The 24384-nt window shown below is 37.0% G+C and overlaps 1 protein-coding gene across 1 annotated transcript in view; it reads right to left on the reverse strand.

Annotated features, from left to right (window-relative positions):
• Positions 1–24384, reverse strand: part of TMPRSS15 (transmembrane serine protease 15) — a 173861-nt gene that overhangs the window by 105996 nt on the left and 43481 nt on the right. The window contains exons 7-9 of the mRNA XM_072432165.1: positions 13270–13366; positions 4472–4578; positions 582–725 (exon numbers count right to left, since the gene is read on the reverse strand). Coding sequence (XP_072288266.1) covers positions 582–725; positions 4472–4578; positions 13270–13366 — 348 coding nt within the window. The remainder of the gene's footprint in view (positions 1–581; positions 726–4471; positions 4579–13269; positions 13367–24384) is intronic.

Genomic DNA, 24384 nt, shown 5'->3' on the forward strand with positions numbered 1-24384 from the left:
CTACAAATATTTACTGTATATAGGAAACCTAAGGTAACAATACATGCTTTCCAACAGATAAGCCATGGTTTGTGAGTGTGAAAAGAAAACAGATACATTAACAATAGGTCCGATTTTTTAAAGGCTTGAGAAAATAGACTACCATTGGAGAACCTGATAGAGCACTGTGATCCAGTGATCTTTAATAAATCAGGCCCAATATGTCAGATTATTGATTTTGGGTGACATTCATTTTGCCTGGTATTGCAATTTTACATGAAAAATACTTAATGTATTTGTTGTTACTACAACAGGTAGGTGTGGGGCCAACTTCAAAGCTTAACTGCATATTTTATTAACTAACTTTATTATCTAGGAAAGTTTTGGATACAGTCTAAAAGTCTTATAAAATATTTCTGCAGTTATCCTATCAGGCAGACTTCCCTTAAGTTAAACATAACTACTGCAAGGACTACTTCACTTTAACAAAAATACTGCAAGAAGTGAATGGAAACTTCCAAAAAATGAATTACATCTTTGACATTTGCCACTGGAAGCCATTGAAAGTATTTCCCTCTACCCAATAAAAAAAATGTACTTACTTGATATACTGCTGTTAGTAAAAGTTGTGTAGATTACTCTAAAGCCAGTATGACCATAAGAAGAAAATGCAGATTTAAACTCCACTGTTGCTTGATTAGAAAAAATCCGAACAATCTCAGGATTTATGCCAAAATAAGCAGAAGCTAAAAATAAATACAGAAACTCATTATGTAACTGAAAACAAATTAGAGTATTCGGTGTTCAAAACTACATTGATGGTAATTGTGTGCATAAAAGATAGTCATGATAGAAAAATGATTTAAATATAATTGCTGTCATGTTACACATGCATGGTTTACCTTTCATTATGTGTGTCCCTTCTCTCTTCCCCTAGCTTCTGCTCAGTCTCTTGTCTCCTCCCCTCTTTTTCTTTCTGTCATCTACCCTCAACTCAGTTGCATGCTCCTGTTAGTTGCTCACAGCATGATATTTTGACCTATCCATCTGTTCATCGGTGTATGATCTGCACAGTTTGGAATAAACTTTTTCAGGATCTACAAGGTGTCCTTTGGATTGAGTCACTGTCAGCCAATTCACCTAAGTCTGCAGTTATAGCCATCTCATCACAACTGTAAGTTACAGAGATCACATTGTAGTGCTTAGACTGGAGAGGCAGAACAATTGCTTTAACCTGTTTACCATGCAGATAAAGTTTTTTTTCTTTTTATATAAAACAATAACATTGATACAAAATGGCATTTGAGATATGGGTGTCCTTCTAACTTGCTGCAGTGCACTAATTTCTGCACTATTTTATTGTCTTGGTTAAATAAATGGTAAAGAATATCATTCTTTAGTTGTAAACTGAATGAAGTTCAATGATGTAATGAGATTATTGAATAACAGCATTAGAATAATTGAACAGCTTAAATAGCATTATGAAACCAAAATTTACTGGAATATCTGTAATCAGCTAAAATCTAAGCGCTATTTCTAGATTGCTAATTATTTGCACAGTGTTGTGACTCATTAAGTGCTCCTTTGAATAAACCTAAATATGAAATTATAAGTAAATCAAATGTAAGGAGAGGAAGAAAAGATCTCCAGTCAGGGTACATTTGGGGAGAGAATATGATGGTGATGAGATGGTCGAGAGGAAAGAAGAGGAAAGATGGTGAAAATTAAAGGATAAGGGCAGAGTTGGAAAAGGCAAAAAAACAAAGGAGAGGTTATGATAGCAAAAAAAAAAAAAAAAATAGAAGAGAACAGGAGAGTAAAATTGGAGAGAAGGAGATGTATTAATAAATTAGATGGGACAACAGGAGAGGAGATGAAAGATCAGGAAAAAAGAAAATACAAGAAAGGAAAAGAGCAGAGGAGAAAAAAAATATTAGAAGGACTGAGAGAAAGACGATACAGTATAGAGGATGCAACTGGTTTGATTTAATAAAGCTGGTAAAGATAGATTATCATGGGTGAACCTGGGTAATCCAGCAAACCTGTATATATTCTAAGATTGAAAACCCTTGCCAAATAAGAGGAAACTATTTGTAAGAAATCTATTGCAGGTTTGTTGGATCAGCCAGGTTACCCATGATAATCTATTTGCTCCAGTCTTGGAGGGCTTTAATAAATTAAGTCTAATGATGGGACAAAAGAGAAATTCAGAAACAACAAGGGGATTGTAGAAGAGGATGATAAGGGCAGGCCCAGGACAAAAGTTAGAAATAAAAGACAGCAACTTTGGGTACTTCAGTAAGAAGGAAGTGCAAAAAGGGCAGGTTCTGCAACCTTGGTGTTGACATAGTTTACAGCTCAAGGAAGGGAGCACACATTGGCCTTTTTGCCTTGGATGCTCAAGGACTTTGTCTCAACACTGAACAGGGAACAAAGAGGAGGACAGAGAAAAAGAGGAGATGTAGGATGTAAGACAACAGGTAAGAAAAGGGGTTGAGAAGACAGAAGAAAGGAGTGACATGAAAAGAGAGGAAAAGGAAGGGGTGAAAAACGAAGAGAAATAACAAAAGGGCAGGTGAGGGTATGTGAGAATGGAACAGGAGAGAAGTGCAGGAGGTAAAAAGGGCAAGAACACGGGGAAGGAGAGAACAAGAGAGGATAGGAAAAGTTTTCAATTTGCCCACATCAATTAGTGAATAAAACCACTACGTATGTCCCTGATATCCAAGTTCTAAATATCTCAGAATGAGCACATTTTTTAAATACCAGCTTGTCATTAGTGTATGTTAAAAAAGACCCTGTCACCAGACCATTTATTTCAGAAATCTTTCCATAAAATTATGTTTGCATTTAATGTATGTCGGACCCTCCTCTGTGTCAACATCCAGATTCCAGAGACTGCTGCAATGAGATAGGCATGCCATCTCCCGTCCCAGCAGCTCCATACCCAAAGCTGTCACCTAAACTAAACTGTAGTTTAACATTTTGCCATTCACCTGGGACCTATATATGTAGGTAGGTGAAAGAAAGGGTGTAAATTCTGGGTCAACACATATGCTAATTAGACCTTCCCAGAAGAGGAGATTGCTATTCTTGGAAACACAAGGAGGGAAGGGGCTGTGCTAGGAAATTGATTCTCTTGCAGTAGTCAAACTTTCTAACAAGTTCAAAAGAAAATTCTATTGAATAAAAATCCATTTTGGAAAGAAAAACCAATGTGCATACGCCTTTTTAAATCCTTGTTTCTGTGCTGTTAACTGCAATTTTTAGGTGATTTCAGGGTCCCTTTTTAATATATACTCTCCTATTAGTTATTTGTGTTTATAGCAATCAGCGATGCTCATCGGTGGGATTGTAATCCTGCTTAAAAGATCTGCCCATATATAATGATTATAATACATCTCTGTCTTTCTGTTGTCATGCTGACTTCCTCAGCTATGGGAATAGAATGTCAAGATCTTTAAGATGTGTGTGTACATGTGTAGATAATGCCAAGCTTACTCAAATAAAACATTTGAAATTATAGAGAATGTATTGTAGCCAAGCTGCTCTTTTTTAATCTCTTTAAGCTTTTACAATGATGTTGCTGTCAGTGCAAAACACTGCATTAACCCAATATGCATATGGAGCAAGTATTAGAATTGTCAAGTCTGCCTTCTGTCAGTAGACTGAGGTGTCCTTCAATAAATAATTATACAATATGTGTCAGCAGTTTCATAATGCTAAAACATTACTTATGAAAAATGAAAAATCTTCCTATAGTAAAGGTAGAAGAGCCAAAAATTCAGCCAGCTTTATTATTACCATCAAAAATGTTCACCATAACCATTGAACGACAGTAAGGATATGTTCAGACTGGAAATGAGGTATTGGGATCTGTGCAATATCACTTGATCCTGAGGCAGGTCAGAACCTAGTCTAAAGTAAACTGTTGTTGCTTGTTTGACTCACATAATATCATTAACCTTCTTGATATAAAAGACATCTTGTGACGTCTTCAATTTATAAAGCGGCTATTTGTACAGGAAACTAGGTAATTGATTTTATTCAAATGTAAAGATTGTATCTGACATTTTGTTTAAAACTTTACACCAGCTACAAAAACTTTTATTAAAATGTATTCCCCAATAGTCACACAGGCTACCAATTCACTTTGTGTGCCTTTGCAAACTCCTTGCAAAAGTAGAACTGGCATCATGACTGCTCTTTACATGGCCTGTGCAAAGAGCAGATATGTTGTACGGATCAGCAGGCCCATCCACTACTAGTTGCTTGCAGATAACGGATATAAGATCTGCCACCCTCCACAGAAATAGCAATAGTGACTACTCCTTATTACAGGAAACTTCTGCACAGAGTTCCATGCCTGACTGCTGCACAGATGTAGAAGAAATACACAGTGCTTTGCAGGATTTGAGTAAGAATACACATAACTCTTGTATATAGACAAAGTTTACTTCTCCGACTTTACAAGAATACCATTAAATCTTACCTCTTAGAGTTTTACTTGGTCCGGTGCCTTCAAAAAAACTTATCTCGTCAACGGTATCAATATCAAACTGCACACATGCAAAATTGATGTTTAAATCTTCCCTCACACTGTAAAAGAAAACACGTAGTGTGAGGGTATGAAATAAATGATGTTAGCATTTGATCTTTGGGTAGCATGGCTGTTTAGAATAGAGACGGTTACAAAAAATCTACCTGAATATAAATGATATAAACCTGTTGTTTTTAGAAGTCTGAAGTTAGCTTGTTCAATCTAAAGTTGGTTATTGGTGCTGCTTGGGTGTGAATATTAGGCTTCTAAGACTGTTGTCATGTGAAATAGTGATAGAAATGGTCCTTCTTCCTAAAAATCACCAGCCAGTGGCAGTGCTACCCAAGTTTGTCTCTACATATATTTATAAAACACTCACTCTGACATTCACCAATCTTTTACATCTGATGGTGAAGATGTTGCAATTCTGGTTACGGCCAGGTTGCGGTCCTTGGGCACACGGTGGGCAAGCACGGTACCAAATCACCAGGTAGGAGGATAGTCAAGGAAAGCTGGGGTCGAGACAGGCAGCAAGCAAGAGAGGTCAGATCACATGCCAGGGTTCAAAAGACAGGGATCCAGCAGACAGACAGCAATGACACAGGGGCCACTGCATGCACAGGGAACACAGGAGACACTAAAAACAGCAGGAGGCACAAGAGAAGCAGGGATAACCACAGACAGACAGGAACACAGGAACAGCACAGGAAAGTTGGCTAGGAACCAACAGAATGGACTATAAGGGCTTAACACAGGAGCTGGACACAGGAAACACTGGATTAGGCAGCAGGTGTACAGCAACTAGTTCACAGAACAAGGGAGCTAGGAACTAGTAACTTTATGCACTAATACAGAATGGAGTTTGTGAGCAAGCTAAATAGCAAGGGCTGGTAAAGGGGCCACTTCCTGATTGGCCAGCGGCATGGGCGGAGTTGATAAAGCCTTGAAACAGAGGCATGCCCAGCATCAGAACTGCCCACATGCGCAGGAGAAAGATGCTCGTGTTTTAGGGAGGAACAGGTAAGTATGACACTGACCTGTCAGAACACTATTAACATTAAATGTATGCAAAATTGGTTTAGCATCAAAAATTTATAAAATGGGTATTGGGTAAAAGATATTGGAGAAGTCAGACAAAAGTGGGATGAAGGGTGGAGAAAAAAAAGGGGTCAGTATGATCAAGATAACATTAGTTCAAAGGTGCATTTAGGTTGTTGTAACCATACCAGACAATGTTTGATAAATATATCCATTGTATTTTGTTTTGAGCCAAACATATTTTAAAAGGAACATTTTTAATTGAAAGTCGTTACTGTTTCAGAAAGATTAGGAGGTGACGACAGTTTCCATTTTCTCACTATATAAAGTAAGTGTATAACCCTTGTTCTCTCAGAAGGTGGTAACAAATCCAAGTTTATATGCAGAAAGGCAATTTGAGGAGTTTGAGGCAAGGAGAGACCTGTCAACTCATTATTAATTTTAAAGACAGACTTTCAGTTTGGTCTAAGTGACACGGAATGTAATAAGGCACCCATATCTCCAGCAAAGAGGTGAGTTGCTGGAGGAAAGTAGGGACATCCTAAAATGAGTGTAATACCATCTATGTACGATTTTCGGGAACAGTTCCCAATGATCTGTGCAATGGGATGCTTTCTGGGTAATCAAAATAGCTTGTCTCAAGGCAGAGGTATGGAGGTATAGAGACCTTCTGATAGTCTGTGGATGTTCAAGGTCTCTGCTTAAGAGGGCTACACATGGAAGATGAGATAGAAGTAGAAGACTCACTAAAGAAGGAACCATGGGATCTGGAATCACTAGAATGTGGAGAGATGGTAATAACAGGTTTCATTGCTGAAAAAATCACATCAGACAAGTAACAAATACATTTTCCTCAACGCCATTTTGTGGCCTGTCAGCAGTCCAGACCAGTAGAAGTCTGATAGATTCTATGGGTGAGAACTTGTTCTGCTTCCTTTATATATTTTAGAGAGATTTCTTAAGTAACTGGAGCATAGTAAGTCAAAGGACTTGTTGTGTGGAACTACCATCTTTTTTTGGAAAACACATGTGGAGCAAAATGTTTAAGCAGCCATCTTAGAATGTAGTGGCCATGCTCCCCCACAACAATTGCACAGCCAAAAGAGCCATTGGTCATTTTTGGGAACTGTGCTGTGATATGCCGTAATGGCATGCAACATCTGGTTCCCTTTCACTTCCATGGGAGAGGTAGGGACCATAGTTGAGCCTGTGGTAGAATGCTTTGGCTCACCTTAAATCTGAAATAGACTTTGTAGACTTTTCATTGCTTTGTGAATATGCAGCAGTAAATTCTGCAAATGTGCAGCAAATACAAAGACATATCAATGTTAGAAAAGCCTTCTGCCAACTGTGAGCAGCACATTTTCTGACAATATAATATTTCTGACAATACATGGGCCTTATTTAGGCAATAATTTGCAATATGCATTATAAAAACATTTGTCATTTGTTAGAGCAACAAATGGACAATCATTACAATACATGATATTTTCAATATATGTCTAACCCTATTTAATGTACAGTGCTGCGTAATATGTTGGCGCTATATAAATCCTGTTTAATAATAATAATAATAACTCTCCCCAGCACTCATTTAGATATTCTTTAGGCAAAATTCCTTCCTCTGCACCATAAAAAAAAAAAAAAACTCCTTAGTTCCTTCAGCAAAAATCTCTGTCCTCTATGCTGACCTATGAGGCCTGTACAGATAAAAGCTTTATTATTACCGTATTGGTGCAACTAAAAGCAATGGCTTTATTACATGGGAATGTGCTATCTTAGAGCTCTGCCAAGCTGGTTGTATCTAGGGAAGTGCTTGCATTTTTGTGCTGCTGCATTATTTTTTAATAAATGTATAGGCCCTGGCATTTTTCTGGTTCATTGAAGAAGAAACAACCAGTTTAGGATATGTATCCTGTACTAAAGATAATGGACACATACTAATAAAGGATACTTCAGTCTACTGGTCTCCTTCTTTCCTTTTAAAAATACTTCCCAAGATGTTCTTCAAAGTTTTCCCAAGAGGGAGTTTGATGTCTGAGCCAACCTTTGCTGTTTTTTTTGCATAAACAATCATGGGTCTTAGGTTTCCTCTGCATTATTACACCAGACATCCAAATCCAGAGATTTGTAGCTGGAGTTCTCCTGTTAGTAAATGCCTGCTGAAGTCTATCAGGTGTTAGGGACAGGTTAGTTGTCTTGTCTGCTGTGTCTCACTGCTGTCACTAGTCAGAGGAAGAAGTCCAAAGTACACCTTCCCTTCCTAGGCTTCCAATTCATTGGAGTTATCTTTAGGGGTATGTGTTGAGAAACTTTGGACTAGTGTTGATGGTCAAATGCAGTCTTTTTTGTCATCAGTTTTAAAGGATGCAGTCAATAACATAATTCCTATATACAACTAAAATAAATAAAATGTATTTAATGTTTATATCAATGTATTTGCCTTTTGTAGGTAACCGCCATCTACTGTATATTTGCAACTTCTGACATTCCTATTTGGCCATCATTGCTTCTTCCCATCTTCCCACCCATTTTGATGTCCATTTGCTATCTGTGAAACTTCCAGTGCTTTGTAAGTGACAAGATAAAACAGGCTTGTTTGCTCTTCCTGAGTCAAGCATCAGAACTCACTTTTGTCAGTAATAATGTGCATGGTATCTCCAACACACAGGTTTAGGCATTGGAAGCTTTGCAGGTAGCAAAATGTCACCCTAATGATGTTTCAGAGAGTGAAGAAAACTACTGGGCTATAACTGACAAATAAATAATGGGCTGTTGTTGCAATGATGACATCAATAAATAATACTATTAAACATTTTATATGCTAGAATAGCCTAAAAACTTTTCTTTCTTTCCTAGCAAAAGTTATACCTGTATTTCGTAACCAGAATTTTAGGGAACCCCAAGGTTCCTCCAGTAGTTGCTAGGGGTTCCTTGAGCAATGAGCAATTTTTCCCTCTCAGGGCACCAATGACACCATGACACCAATAATCTTTTTGGCTATCTGTAAAGGTGGCATTCTTGCCATTGACCACCACGGTAATATACTGTGAGCTGTGAATATAGTGAATATAGCAGGAATTTCCCCATGTTAAAAATGTCAGTAAAGGCTGGATTAGACCAATCAAGATTTAGAATGATCTAAATCTTTTCAAGATGCTGACACAATTCTGTTAAGGCTAAGTGTCATTTTGCATTGCCTTTGCAAATTATAAATTGGAATTGGAGTTAAGATTTAAGATTGCATGTACAAATGTATGGCAAATAGGTTTGAATACATCTTCCTAAAGGTGTTTCCCAAGGTTTACTATCATATCATCATCAATTCATTATCAGAAGGTAAGTCCACTGTACGGATGAACTGAGAAAGAATAAAACTGTGCCTGTGAACAGAAAGGTAGCCTTTGCACAGACAAGTACACTACATTGCTCTGAATAGCACATAAAGCATTGGCTTAAAAGGTTGTCAAGTAAATGGCCTTTCCTGCAGGTCTGATCGGTGCGATTTTTACATTCCCTTTTGTTACATGACCTATTACAATTATATTTTGATAAATGTCTTTCTTTGAGGTTTAAATTGGTATATGTGCTTGCTATGCCATTTATTTAACTGTGGTTCAGGCGGCTAAAATATGAAAAGATAAAGGTTTGTTTTATTGGTAAAAGAAATATAATGTCAAATGTTAGAACAGATTAATCAAAGGGACTATTTCTTCTGAGCTGAAACTCCTGTAAATCGATTTCATGCATTGTAATTGTGTGGGCTGACTCATTAAGCCGTGAGATATGTTACGTATTTTGATGAATAAGTCCCATAGAAGGTACGCTGCATGACACTGGATCTATTCTCCCTTGAAAGAATATTCACTGTAGGATGAATGTGGCATTTTATGTTCTACAAGACTTTCACATAAGCTTGTCTTGCCCTTCGAACTGTTTAGTGTCTGGCTTATAGCTATCTAAAGGTAAATGGCAATTATGATTCATATAGAACAGAAAAAAAGCATTTATACATATATAATGGTAAATCATTACAATTTGTGTAAATGATTAGGATTTTTAAGGTACATCAATGAGCAAACATTAGATCTTCATTCCCACAGCACCTACAGATAAAGGTGATATACTTGAAAAAATGACACATAAATATACTACATTCACTTTCATACTATACAATATGGGGGTAGGGGTATATTAAGGGGACGTGTGCGTGTATTAGGTGCAGTTTTTCCTATTTAATGTTCCACTTTGAAAATCAGTGATCCAGCAGGTCTTTAAAACAGAAAGGGATAGGTAATGTCCTTTTTCCAATCAAACATAATTACCTTGCTGATCACTGTCCTCTTCTGTGAAAAAAAGTTGAGCTGCCAATGTGCTGACGCATCCCAGCAGCATTCCTGCAGATGCCAGGACTGATTGAGTTACATTATCCTGGCCTGGGCAACCAAGATGGGCAATGATTCAACCCAGGAAGAGGAGAAGAAGGAAGGTGGAGGTATTTGAGAAAGAATGGGGATAGGTCAGTATATTTAAAAAATAGTGATCTGGCAGGTACAGTTAAGTCAGGAAACCTGTATATATTGTGGCTTCACATGCCTCCCTCTGCCTTAACATTGGATCGGTATCCTTGTACTTGAAACATTGTTGGTGCTCTGGTCACTTATCCTTAGAAATATTGGTCTAGTTTCATTCATGTTACCACTTGCTTACCGTGTTGTACAAAGGTATATAAAGCTTTCTGCCATTGTATGTTTTAGTGTTGGTTGCACTATTCATTGATGTATTTGTGTTGTGTGTGCAGTTTGAAATGAACACGTTTAACTAATCTCTGACTTTGAGGCTGTTTAGTGTATGCGGCCTATGCTGGTCTCCTTCCTGTTCCTGCTAGAAAAAATCATGACAGTTAATTTGAAAGCTTTAAAGAGGCTACAGAACAAGACAACAGTTTTCCATTAATAATATATTCCAAGACCAAGCCATCTGGTTTTGTCCTTTGATGATGAGTAATTAAAGAAAAGTTTTTTTGGCCATAGTAAAATAAGACATGCTTGGTACAACATAAAATTGAATTTCAGGAAATGTACTTTGTACCAACTATAATGCATGGTAGTGGAAAGGTTATGAAAGGAGTTGCCTTGTTGTTTTAGGGTTCAATCACTGAGTTGACTAAATATTTTGCATCATATATGTATGCTTCATGAGAATGTGAAGCCAAACGTCCTAAACTTCAAAGTAAAGGGATCTTTTATTGTGATAATGACCTAAAACACACTAGCAAATCCAACAAGGATTGGATCGAAAATACAGAATAATAATAAATAGAGGCTTATGGTCTGGTCTGCAAATCCTTTGCATTCCATTAAAATTGTTGCGGTGTTTTTAAATGAGCAGTTCATGTACAGAAGCCCAAAACATTTTGCAAGTGAAGGAATGTTTCATGGAAGAGTGGTCCAGCAATTCACCAAATCTAGGCAGCTACATAAAATTGTTATTTCTACCAGGGGGGCAGTATTAGCTTCTCAGGTCAAAGGTGTTCTTACATTTGTACAGTACACCAATACATCTTTCAATACTTTTGATGAATAAATGAAAAAGGCAGAATTTCACCATGATTTATTCTTGTATAACACCTTTATCTGCAGAGCACTGTGGAATAGTAGTCTGTTGTCACCAGCGAAAAGAAAGAAGCTGGGACAACGCAGGACCTACTGGACTCAGAAAGATTGGGGGCAGGAAAGTTCCACTTTACCTGAAAACTCTGGAGATCCAGAGATACAGGCAGGTTATTGCAGTATCATGTATAATGTTTTATAGTGTACAGAGATTGTACATAGGCAATACAACTAGAGGACCTTCCTATTTCCAGTTTGTAATTGGATTGTAAAGCCAGTGCCAGTACTCGTCAGATGCCAGTCCCATAATCTAATGCCACAGTCTTCGTCTATAGTAAGCTCTCTCTCAGCCTTTAGGAAACTAGTTTTACCTTCCAGCAGAATTGGCCCCAACAAGGGATGGCGTCTGGGAAAGGGCTGGCAGAGGACCAGGCACCCACAGATAATACTGTACAAGGTTCTTACAGAGGCAGAACCAGAATACTTAGCCAGATGTCATGCATGGGTGATCAGTCCACCACATTAGGTATCCAATGGGAAATACAAGGCAAAGTCAGAGTTACAGGCAAAAGATCAGTCTAGGTAGCATACAATTCAAGGGTAAGGAAAAGGCAAAGTCAGCGACAGTAAATCAAACAAAGTCATACACAGCAAGACATACAGCAGCAAGTCATCCCTGCTAAATGCTACAACAGGCAAGGGTTACTGGAAGCAGAGAGGCCATAAAGACCCAGCAACAAATGGCAGTGCAGGCCTGAGATCAGAAACTTCTCTGGTCATTAGCCTCAGCACAACTCCAAATCTCCTTCAGTTGCACTCAGTCTCAGAGCAGGGGATGCCAAGAGACCATTTACAGCCAAAGGGACACTGGGGATACCGCAAACTGCAGAGCAGAGGACTGACATCTATTTGCCTGATCCTTCTGATGCTGCAGGGGATGCCATCCAAGAGAATAAACAGGGCACGCTGACCTTTGGTGGCCTACAGCACTGGATCACCGGCCAGATAATTGTTCTCTAATATGGATTATCTGGGGGAAATCAGCATATGTCAATGATGGACACTTAGCCCCAAGCACTGACTCTCCCTTTTCCAATCTGCTCTGCACTAGAATGAATTACAAGAGGCTGAAATCAAGTCACTTTCAGGTAGTCACAACAGCTACATGCTCAATACATTTCATATATAAATAAATAAATTATTAACTGCATAAAATTATGTTTTTTAATACGTGCTCAACTTTAATCTGACAGTGTTTTATTCATTTGTATTTTTTTTTATTTGTTCAGTTGTATTTTTATAGAGCAAGAAAAATAAACTACTCATGTAATTTTGCATGCAGACCTATATAAAAGGTTGCCAAAAAAATACTAGGTATGTGGTTATAAATGATACCTATAAAATATTAAAACACAATAATGTGAGTTTTTACACCTAGCATACAACTATTATCTTTTATTGCAACATATAAATTAAAGGATTTTGGAAATGAAGATTGACATTTTATAAAAAGCTTATAATTTAGAATTACTAGGTTAGATAAAGGCAACTGTTAGAGCCTCTTCAGTGTTACTGTGTTATAGTATTATGTTATACTATATCCAATCGCTTACTTATTTACACTGTGTGACGTACTCGCTGGGAGTACTGAACAAAACACTGAACAAAACTACTTGTTATAATGCGTTTAAGAATTATAATTAACAATAGGAGGTTTTGTGGGAATTTCATTGAATGGTAGATATTGTAAAATCTGCTGTAGATTATTACAATCTAAAAAGTTATATGATGTATGGTGCAAAATGTGTCAGCCTGTTATACACCCACATAATAACATACTTTATTATATAACAACTCTCATCATCCAAAGGAAGATTTTAAAATTGAAAGATAAAGCAAACATTGGGTGCATATATACTCTTATTAAAAAGCGCCAGAATTTAACATGACACAAGAGGTCCCTTCCCAGAAGAGTTTACAAGTTAGGAGGTGGGCTAATAAAAAAGCCTCCTCAACTACTAAATAAAGTTTCTGCTTGCATGTAGGACAAACACAAACAATATTTTAAAAAAAAGTAGTAATAATTTTAGAGATCATTACCTTATTATCCAACGACAAATTGTGTCTGAATTATATTTTTCAGCAGAAAATGTTCCATAGTTTTTCGTTAAAAGAAACGCTCCATCACAAGGTGTGGCTGAAAATTAAGTATACAAATTGATTGTCATGTATTTTTAAAATAAAACAACATACCATTTACAACATTTATTTTTTAAAAACAACTTGGCTAAACCATGCAACCATAGTACTTGGATTTTTATTTTCTTGACATGTATTTGTATGTATCAATTTATTGTATTTTTATGGATGTAAGGGAATTTTAAAGAGTGGTAAATTGAACTTTGATTGACTAAAATAAGTTAGAACTATGAGCCTAAAGTGATGTTTGGGTGAGAATTGGGCATTTAAGTGGTATTCCTAAGAGATAACAAGCCTTCTCAATGCTTGACTTTCACCACGATTTTCAATTTTGTCCTGGTAGCTGTCACTAGTTTCAGCTCCTGATTTGGAGGTTATACCTTAGCTGGATAAACTAAGCAGCTACAATAAGGGTACTATTTATAAAATATATCAAAATTATCAAATATTTCCTTATGGGAATCTTCTAGGTCCATGTGTTTTATTGGCAGCAATTGATTCTAACAATGGAATATTTGAATGTCAGGTTCCCTGTTTAAAAAATAGCGCCCTAAAAGAAGTAATTTATTAAAATGTTAATGAAGGGAGAATCTAAATGTATCTATTCTTACTTCAAAACAAATTTACAAAACTGTACTTTAATTCATATGTTAAAAAATCAGTCTATGGGAAAGGGCTTAGATTCCATTTCTGAAGCCAGTAGGCACATAACCATTGGCAGCCATGTGTTAGTTGGCAATGCAGAGCCATTTTGTGACCCGTTTCTGCAGTATTAGGCAAAGCAGAACCATTTTGTGCTGATGCAGGGTGAGGATAGAACTGGAGAAGAATAGTATATACAGGGATTTTTGCAGCACTGTACTAAAGTATACTTTTGAATAGAAAAAAAAAATCCAAAGGTGGTTTAAAAATGAACTTAAAAACATATTGCCCACAGCTGACATTTGTGCAGCCAACCTTAAAAATGATGTGAGGGCAATGTTTCATGGAGAACTGCAAACATTTATGTCACTTATTTAGTAAAAAAAAAGACAAGAAAAACATAAAATGTATATTGTTGTACTAATCAAGGTATATAAATATATATCATTTTTTTATATTTATAGAGTCGCATTTAATCTTTGTTTCCTCTCTAGTAGCCTCAACAGAGGATAGAGGATCATTCCAATGTTAAGAATATCCGTTGTTAGACAGGTGCCATGGGTTTCATTATTCTTGTTAAATAATTTCTCTGAAATTCCTGTTTTAGTGGCAGTTCAAAATGTTGATTTACCCAAATTTTTATTCTGTGCGATATTGGCTATTAGAATAAAGAGTAAGAGATAATTTCTAAAATGAGGACACAAACATCGAAAAAAAAACTTATTAGAGGTTCTAACCCCTCAACAGTCTATCCAGATATATAAAAATGGCTTTACAATTAGTTATACGTTTAGCTGATTTCTGCAAACATAACTTCTGTTTGTTTTACATTATTTACAATATTCATTACAGTTTACTTATAGTGGAAATTGTATAGCAGAGTAACGATTCTGTAACATCTGCACAGTTTGTTAGTGCACTGATCCCACTGGGGATATATATTTGCTTTGTTTTTTTATTTCAGTATAACTCGTATGGTTGTGTTTGTGGCTATAGAAACATGTAATTCAGACTTTCAATTCACTAGGGATTTTTCCTACCTGGCTACTTTTATATTTTTTCTTTACTCTACATACTTTAATACTGTTTTTTATCTCTTAGAAATATATGACAACCAGAGGCACATCAGATATACCATTGCAAGAAACAGCTGGCAGCATGCACATATATATTTACATTTTGACATAAACAGACCTGATATATATTTCATATCTAACTTTTATATATATATATATATATATTTTATTCATATCTGGAAATAGTAAAGGGTCAGGAAATGAAGACTTGAGTTTTGACGAAGTGGATTACCTAAAAAACCCTGTTTTCTTTGATTTGCATATTTATGTTGCTATATATTTTAGCAGATATATTGGTTTATTAATGCTCTCCAAGGCTGGAGAGGATACACGTTTAACAGTGAAGCTGGGTGATCCAGCAAATTTGGAATGGCTCTGGTCCAGAATTGAAAACATTTGCTAAAAATAGCAAATGATTTTTAAGAAATCCATTCCAGATTTTCTGGACCACAAAGCTTCGCTGATGATGTGTATCCTCTCCAGCTATAGAGAGCTTTAATAAATCTGCCCCATTGTACCAGATAAAATAAGTCTTCACTTGTTTCTTCTGGTATAAAGACAAATTTTAGGTTTCATTTTGGAAGGATTTTGCCATCCACATCATGTTCCCCGTCATTTATTCTCAGGCACTATTTCTTTCCATTTAAACCTCACTGCCCATCCCCACAAGTTTTCTGTTTGTATTTCTTTCCTGCAAATATTGTCTGCTTCAAACCTATTGTCCAATGTCCTCATCTGTACACAGGGCCCCATGCCATCCCCTACATAGTCTTCATTTGAACAAAATGACCAATGCCATAGCTTCTGCACAGCTCTTTAGTACATACTGCCTGCTGTCTTCTACTTCATACTTGTGTTTTGCTTGCACATGTTTTTCTAGACAAAAATGCTCACTGTCTTTCCTTTTGCACTGCTCTTCAACACATACTGCTTCTCATACTCATTTCATTCCTCTACTGAACATATTGTACAACAACCTCATCAGCAAATACTGCCCCATGTCATGCCCTACATAATCTTCATCTGGACAAAAAACCTCATGTCATACCTTCTGCACTGCTCTGTACCTACTTACTGCCTGCTGTCTTCTACTTCATACTTGTGTTTTGCACATTATTTCCCTTATCATAGCCTCCACATGCCTCTTCAATACTTATTGCCTGCTATCTTACCCCTCACACTTCTATGCTGAAGAAACTTTTCCCCGTCACTCCTCCACATTCCTACTATCAGAATGCACAAAAGCAAGCAGTATGTGCAGGAAAGGAGTGCACAGGGTTTAAAGTGGGTAATCTTCTCCAAAACATATTGCACACTGTTGTACCCAATCCATTTCTTTCCTGCACACTGAAAACTTTTTGTTTGCCAAAATATAAGGTGAAAAAATTATATGTGAAGGAGAAAAATAGAAAGCAGGCTTTTTTGCGGCAGTATGTTATTTTTAAAAAAACAACTAATTTATTTATATATTCAGGTAACATCTACCGATAAAGAAAGAATACATTCTAACAAAAATCTACAATGCTAGTTCACACTCCTATTGCAAACGTAATATAAACATATAAGGTATCATCACATGTACAACATGATCATTAGTCTCTTTATTACCCGACGTGTTTCGCTTATGGAGGCTTCCTCAGGGGATAGAGACCCATTTAAATAAAATTACACAGATATAATACTATAATTATCCCTGAATAACACATTAATTATACAACTACATATCTTTAATGTAGCACACAACCCAGAAAATAAAACTACCCGAATGTTCTTCACATATATTCAGCTCCTTTAACATCTCGGTACAAATCGCATGATCAAAGTATGTCCTGCTATTTTTATTGAATTTTGCTAAATTATGTGAGGCCATTTTTTGACCATCTTAATATATAGAAAAAACTTTATGTTATATGCTGCTAAAGATATATGTATACAACTACAATGTTCTTGAATACCACCTATGCTCTTTTATTTGTATTATTGTATGGGATGGATTATGAAATTTTTACTTTTACTATATAATTATATATAACACATATACTCATTCTTATGAAATTTTCATTATCATTTCTTTTTCAACCAGCACCACATAGGTTTATGTTCTCTATCCCCTGAGGAAGCCTCTATAGTGACGGGTAATAAAGAGACTAATGATCATGTCGTACATGTGACTATACCTTATATGTTTACAATATGTTTGTAATAGCAGCACTATGTCTAGAGTGTAAACTAGCATAGTAGATCTCTGTTAGAATGTAGTTTTTCTTTATCAGTGGATGTTACCTTTGAATATATGAATAAATGAGTCATTTTTAAAACAAAAACCATACTGCCCCAAAAAAGCTGCTTTCTCTTTTTCTCCTTCACATATTCTCAGTTTTATCTTAGGCAGACACACAATCCTCTAGGATCCCTATACTGAAAAACCCACATTTCATTATGGTGGAAAAATAATGTAATCTGTTATACCATACATGAAATTTTCATGGTGCTGACTCTCTTTTAATAGAAGTTTTATATAAGTAAATCAAGTGTTGAAAGAATCAGATTGCAAAGAATGTGTTTATAAAGTGTTGAATGCAGTGATAACTGTCCCAAGTAATTGCAATGCTCAATAAAAACACATTAACTTTTAATTAGATGTGGGAGAAAAGTTGCAAGTCTCCTCCAGCACATCTGATAAAGTGACACGCATACAAAATATATAGTACTATGTGCCAACTTTAAACCTTTTTTAATATCTGTTTATAAAACAATGTATGCATATTAAAACCAATTAAATAAATTAGAGGAGAATTTAACAACTGTAACTGCTAATCAAAAGCACGGTGATGCAGAGAAAATGCCAATTAGCATTTCAAAATTAGTACAGCAAATGTGGAAAAATTTTACACTTATCTTACTGGTACATCAATACACTATGTATATACTTAGGAGGGAGAGACAGAAAACAATAAGATGTCTTTCTAATGGGCACATAAGTAAACAAAGACACATTTTAGGGGCCAGAACCTTGGACAAAGTTTTAGTACTGAACCATAGTTCTGCAAAGAAAATTTGAGGTCAGGCAGGTTTTTTATTGGGGAAGGGACAGGTGATGTCCCTTTTGCATTAAAGGGGTTGCTGAACTGAACTGGACTGAATGAACTCACATTCCAATACATTATGGGTTGTCATATGTCATACTGGCCAAGCCAATCAAGATGGCTAAAGATCTAGAACTAGAAAGAGGAGCAGAAGAAGATGGCGATGTCTGTGATGGACTGGGGACAAGCGAAAGAGGAGCAGAAGAAGATGGCGATGTCTGTGATGGACTGGGGACAAGCCAATGTATAAAAAAAGTTTTGACAGATGTTTGCAAGTGGTTGCTTCATGTGGTTGGCTGCAGTTTTTTATGCTTGGCTTAAACTGATCCCAATACATCTCGGGTATAAGTCTCTAAAAGTAGTCACATGAAAATGCTACATTAACCTCCTGGGCAGTTCATTTATGTCTGGATTTTTATGTCTAAAAGCGGTACATTGTCTTTCATGAAACTTTATTTTACATTGTAGGCCTGTAATTCTTAGGAATAACTCACCGAAATATGTCCAAACAAGGGTCTAGTAGACATCCTGAGTATAATAATGTTTGAAACACAAAATCATGTCAAAATATAAAATTACATTTAATAATAAACTTTAAATAAAAAAACAAAAAATCCGTTAAAACAAGGGTGAATAAATAAATCAAAAATACTAAAGCCGGTAATAAACTATGTGAAAAGGTCAGGGCAGGCGACATGCAGAGACATAGCCAAAAGTCAGGCAGAGGTCAGGGCAGGCGGCAGGCAGAGAAGTGGTCAATAGTCAGGCAAAGATCAGTAAAGGTAATGGCAGACAGGCAGAGCACTGTAACAATCACTGTAGCAATACAGAAATACAGAAACACCTGAAAAAACACACCACATGTGGCCACAGGGGACTATATGCACAAAAAGAGATTTCAACCACTCCAATTCTGTGTCAACATCACGTATCCCAGGTGGCTGCTCCTAAGATTGGGCATGCGCAGAAGGGGTTTTTCCTGCAATGTAAAAAACACTTTACATGTGGAAACTTCACTCGATCTCACACCTGCGCGATCAGGTGATGGAGGCGGAAGCTGGAATATGAAGATGGCACCGACTGATCTAACTGCATGTGATTGGAATCATGCAAACCTCATGCAGGTAGTGCCCTGGCCGAGACTCAAACCTGGGACTTAAAGCTGAAAAGGCCAGAGTGCTTACTTCTAAGGCACCATGCTGTGAACTGTAGAGCAGGGTTGGATGGGTTTATCACAGTCCGTTATTGTAGCTTTTATGCTTATTGTAAATATTTTATTGCAGCCATTATTAGTTATTTATTAGGAGTAAGTGCACAGCTATTCTTGGCATTATATTTTACTTTTAGTTGTAGTATACAGAAGTAAATAGTAAAGCTACACTAAAAAATTGCATGCTGGAAAATGATCTGTACAATGATATTATATTTGCCTTTATTACTGTAAAGATCTGATAGGCCCACAGGATTATGGGATATGCAGTCTGTTGTAAGTAAATTTTGGATTTCATTTTGAAAGCACTCTATGATAACACACCAATAATATGCCCTTATGTATTTATATCCACTGTCCTCTTTTATTTTGTCATCCTAGACTGTACAATACATTAAATCATTCCTTGTCAAAGCTTCATCAGGATAACACACAAGCTACTAACTTCCTATCTGTCCTGAGAATCAGGAAAATAAATTCCCCAGGGAGAGCAGCTGGATGTTTCTGTCCTTGTTGTCAGATGCTCAGGAAAGATTTAGGCAGCAGAAAGAAGTACATTTGTTAAATAAGATTAGATGAGCACATATGACATCTAAACCTTCTGAGTCACAATCAACAGATAAAAAAATGCATAGAAGAAAATACACTCCAGACAGAAACAATGCTTAGGAATGTTAATGCCATAACTGCATGTATAAAAACTATGTGTCTGATTTATTAATGCTTTCCAAGACTGGAGAGGATACACTTTTATCAGTGAACCAAGGTGATCCTGTAGTGGACCTAGTCCAGGATTGAAAACATTCACTAATAACTAAGAAATGACTTTATTAAATCCATTCCAAGTCTCCCAGATTCACTGATGAAAGTGTATCCGCACCAGCCTTGGGGAGCTTTATTGTGTATGCACGCTTCATTTGATGACTTGGTGATAATGAATGTGGGTAGGAAATGATACTATAATAAAAGCTGTAGCAGCTCACAACTCTGGTCAACCTCCACTAAAATTGTGACTAATATTCTATCGTTATATGTTGTTTTCCTTTGCCTTTTATACAACAAAAGTCCCTTGTGTGTACTTTGACCTTCAAGCCATTTAGCGGTAAATTTTCCTAAATAGTTGTATTTCTGTGTTTGTTTTTACTGATGCTATTATGTTAATTTTGTTTAATTTGGTTTATTACATTTATGGTATGTTTATGTTACTCGTAGACAAAAAGACTGTAATCATAATTTTGTGATGCATATACAACCCTTTTAGAGACATTAGTTTTGGTAATATTTGGTTAAATATTTTATATGTTTCCATAAAACCTATATAGTTAGTATAAATAGTGTGTGCATTGTGGCCATGTGTATGCATGCTTCAAATCCTGAATTGGTGGTAATGAATGTTGATAGCAACTAATATCCTAATAAAGGCCAAAGCAGCCCACAAGGTCACTATGGGGCCTGAAGTTGGAGTGACCCTATTGGGAAAACTTTTAGGGCAAATTAAACACATAGCTGATTTATTAAATCTCTCCAAGACTGGAGAAGATACACTTTTATCAGAGAACTTGGGTGATCCAACACACCTGCAATAGATCTGGTCAATGATGGAAACATTTAACTCTAATAGCACTGATTTTTAAGAAATCCATTTCAGGTTTGCAGGGTTCCCCAGGTTCTCCAATTATGGTCTATCTTCTCAGATTTTGGAGAGCCCCAAAAAGCCCCAATTTAAAGTATAGTCTGTAGTAAATGAATTTTTATGGGCACACCAGTAAATTTACAAAGTCTCTGAAAATAGTATTTTCACCAAAATTGTTGGGAGAGGAGGTGGAGATGAGGAGGACTTACATAAATGTACTCAAGTGAAAAAATAAAACTATAGCTAAAATAAAATGTATCTTTTTATAATAAAATTATGAAAATGCATTTTTAAAGCTACCTGCCAACTTTATATTAGTTTAAAAACTCTTAATCATAATTTTGTGGCCAAAATTGCTGACAGGGTTGAGTGGGTTGTGGTAGCATGTCATATATGAAAATCAATGTGGTTTTCAAAAAATTGAAGTTAAAAATAGGCAGCAAATGCATTTTAAAGTCAGGACAGGTTAATTTGCATTGGATTTTAGTTCATTAGCTTAATCAGTTTATTCCCTGTGGTCCCCCACTAGCCTTCAAGCAATTTTGATTACAATACTAAATTTAAGGGCTAGTTCGGAGCCCTATGCTGAGAACTGATTTGGTGCAAATGAATGTATTAGGCAGAATTACTGAAGCTTAACTTCTCAGAATGTGTGAAGTACAGACCATATACATATGTAAAACATTTGTTGCCTGCTATGACCCAAATCCTGCTGTTTGTAAAAACAAGAAATTCTGTGTATATGTTAGCAGTCATACTGTAGTCTCAGATATCTACAGATTGTGAGTGCACAAAAATATATCCATCCTGTTAAAACAATGGTAATCAGTATAGCAACCAGTGGAGATTTCCTGAAATGTGCAACTTCAATCTAGGTATTCTAGAATTTTCATTTAAAATAGAAGAGAATATCAAGAGAACATAATCTGTTATTTTAGGAGTTTGGGGATGATTTTTTGTCTTGACTATGTTCTAATACATAAACCAGTTTATGAAAATTAAAAATAAACTAGACAGTTGAGGACCTTTGGCCTTTCACTTTCTAAAATCAAAGCCCATCTAAAGCCAAAATTTAACATTGTAGTAAAGCTGACGTATAATCACAATTTTTACTTTATATAAAGGTGAAGATAACCTTTTTATATAAAGCTCCTTCTACCTATACTGCTGCAATAGGCATGACATTGGTATTCCAGGAGGCTCTGGGCTCCCATTCAGTAAACAGTGAGATCAGCACTCTTTTTTTTTTTTTACATGAACAGGTGGACACATCATCTGATCTCATGCCTGCGCAATGTGAGATTGTATGCTGTAGGCAGAAGCCAGAAGACAAAGTAAGAAGATGGCGGCATCCGGTGGTTCCTACACAGGTAGAGGAAGGAAGAATCCTGAACGAAGCAGGACCTAACGAAAGCCATGTGTGGAGGCATACAGGGCTTTGTGGAAATAAAGTTGTGTTCTTTTTTTATGAAAGTTGCACTTTAACCCCCCTAGCGGTAATCCCGAGTGTGACTCGGGGTGGGAAAACTATGCAATAAGCTGTAACTCCGAGTCACACTTGGGGAAACTTTGGGGGTCCCCCTTACCTTAGCCCCGCACTCCAGTGGCGATCGAACAATCCCACTGTGATGCCGAGGCATCTCTCCATCAGGGGGCGTGGCCGGGCAGGAACTTTAAAAGCAGATTACAAAGTAATCTGCTTTTAAATACCGCCCGGGTTCCCGCCACCCCACTGTACACATCTGCAGTTAAATGCGATGCACCATGAAGGATTTCTGAAAGGTGCATCGCATCTAACTGCAGATGCGATCACCAATAGTAAATTCAAGGCGTGATGCCAGCGGCGATTTCCCGCTGGCATCACCCCCGGAATCTATTGCAGCTGCTCGCATCACCTGGAGATCAGCCTCCGGGTGATGTGAGCAGGGGAGTGAGCAGGGCAGGGACATCCCCACCGCATCACCCGGCAAGATGTGTGACATCTTCCGGGTGATGTGATGGATTGTGGGGGTGGGAAATTTGAAAGCAGATTACTATGTAGTCTGCTTTTAAATTTTTTTTACAGTAAAATACACACAATAACATATAATAAAAGTATAAATACACATTTTAGTGCACCAAGCATCATTGCCCAGTGCCCTGATTTACATTTTGCCCACTATTAGCCCTGACCTTGATCTGACCTTTTGTTGGCTTATAAATCACTTCCTGAATGTATCATTTCATCACTTTGTCTTTGACCTTGATTGTTCCTGACTGATTGCTGGAGACCGCCATGGCATTCAAACGGCATCTTGACGGCGCAAGTGCTGTTTTGGGGAAATTTGAATGCAGCCATAGCAATTTGGAGTCCCTTGTGGAATCAAGCGATAGTGATTCACCAGGAATTTTGTCATCGGACAGAGAAAGTGAACTGAGCGATGATTCTGAACCTAAGGTCAGTGCTGTGTACATATGGTGTCCTTGATGCCTTGACCTTGATGCGGACCAATCAGCACCGCCAAGATTTCTATTTACCGGCGCACCTGGGATGAAAATTGAGGCTGAATGCGATGACCCCCTGGCATACCTGAAGTTGTTTTTGACTGATGAAGTTATCGAAAAAATTGTTGTGGAGACAAACAGGTAAGCCGCTCTTATGTTTGCTAACTTTTTGAAATTTTTTTGCAAATTTTTTTTATGCCAACATGTGTGCTGCTCTGTTCTAACTTTTTAAATTTTTTTATGCCAACATGTATGCTGCTGTGTGTTTGCTAACATATTACTTGCAACCTTCACACTATAAAGAACATATCCTAAAATACATTTTTTTATTTTGTTTTATGCAGGTACGCTGGACAACAACAAGGTGCTCCACACCTGAGGTTTGCAAGAAGTTGAAAGTGGGAACCTGTGACCAAGGATGACATTTGGCTGTTTTTGTTCTGGTCCAAGAACAAAATGATTGCCACTCCATTCTTTGGCACAGTCATGCCAGAATACCGCTTTTCCCTCATCATGAAGTACCTGCACTTCACAAACAATGAAGAATTTGATGAGACTACCCATCCTACACCAAAACTCAAGAAAATTTGGGAAGTGTCTCAGATGATTCTAAAAAATTTCCAGCAAACCTATGTGCTAGAAAGAGATGTCAGCATTGACGAAAGTCTAATGGCTTACAAGGGGAGGCTCAGCTGGGTGCAGTACATTGCGTCAAAGAGGGCACTATTTGGCGTGAAGACCTATATGCTGTGTGAATCCTCATCTGGCTACATCTGGAATATGGTACTGTACACTGGAAAAGGGACACAGTTCATCCCCAGATACAGGCATTATGGATTAGCCACATCTTCGGTGCTATCCCTCCTTGAGCCATTGCTAGGTCAG

Source organism: Pyxicephalus adspersus, chromosome 1 (genome assembly GCF_032062135.1).
Source record: "Pyxicephalus adspersus chromosome 1, UCB_Pads_2.0, whole genome shotgun sequence".
NCBI classification, from domain to species: domain Eukaryota; kingdom Metazoa; phylum Chordata; class Amphibia; order Anura; family Pyxicephalidae; genus Pyxicephalus; species Pyxicephalus adspersus.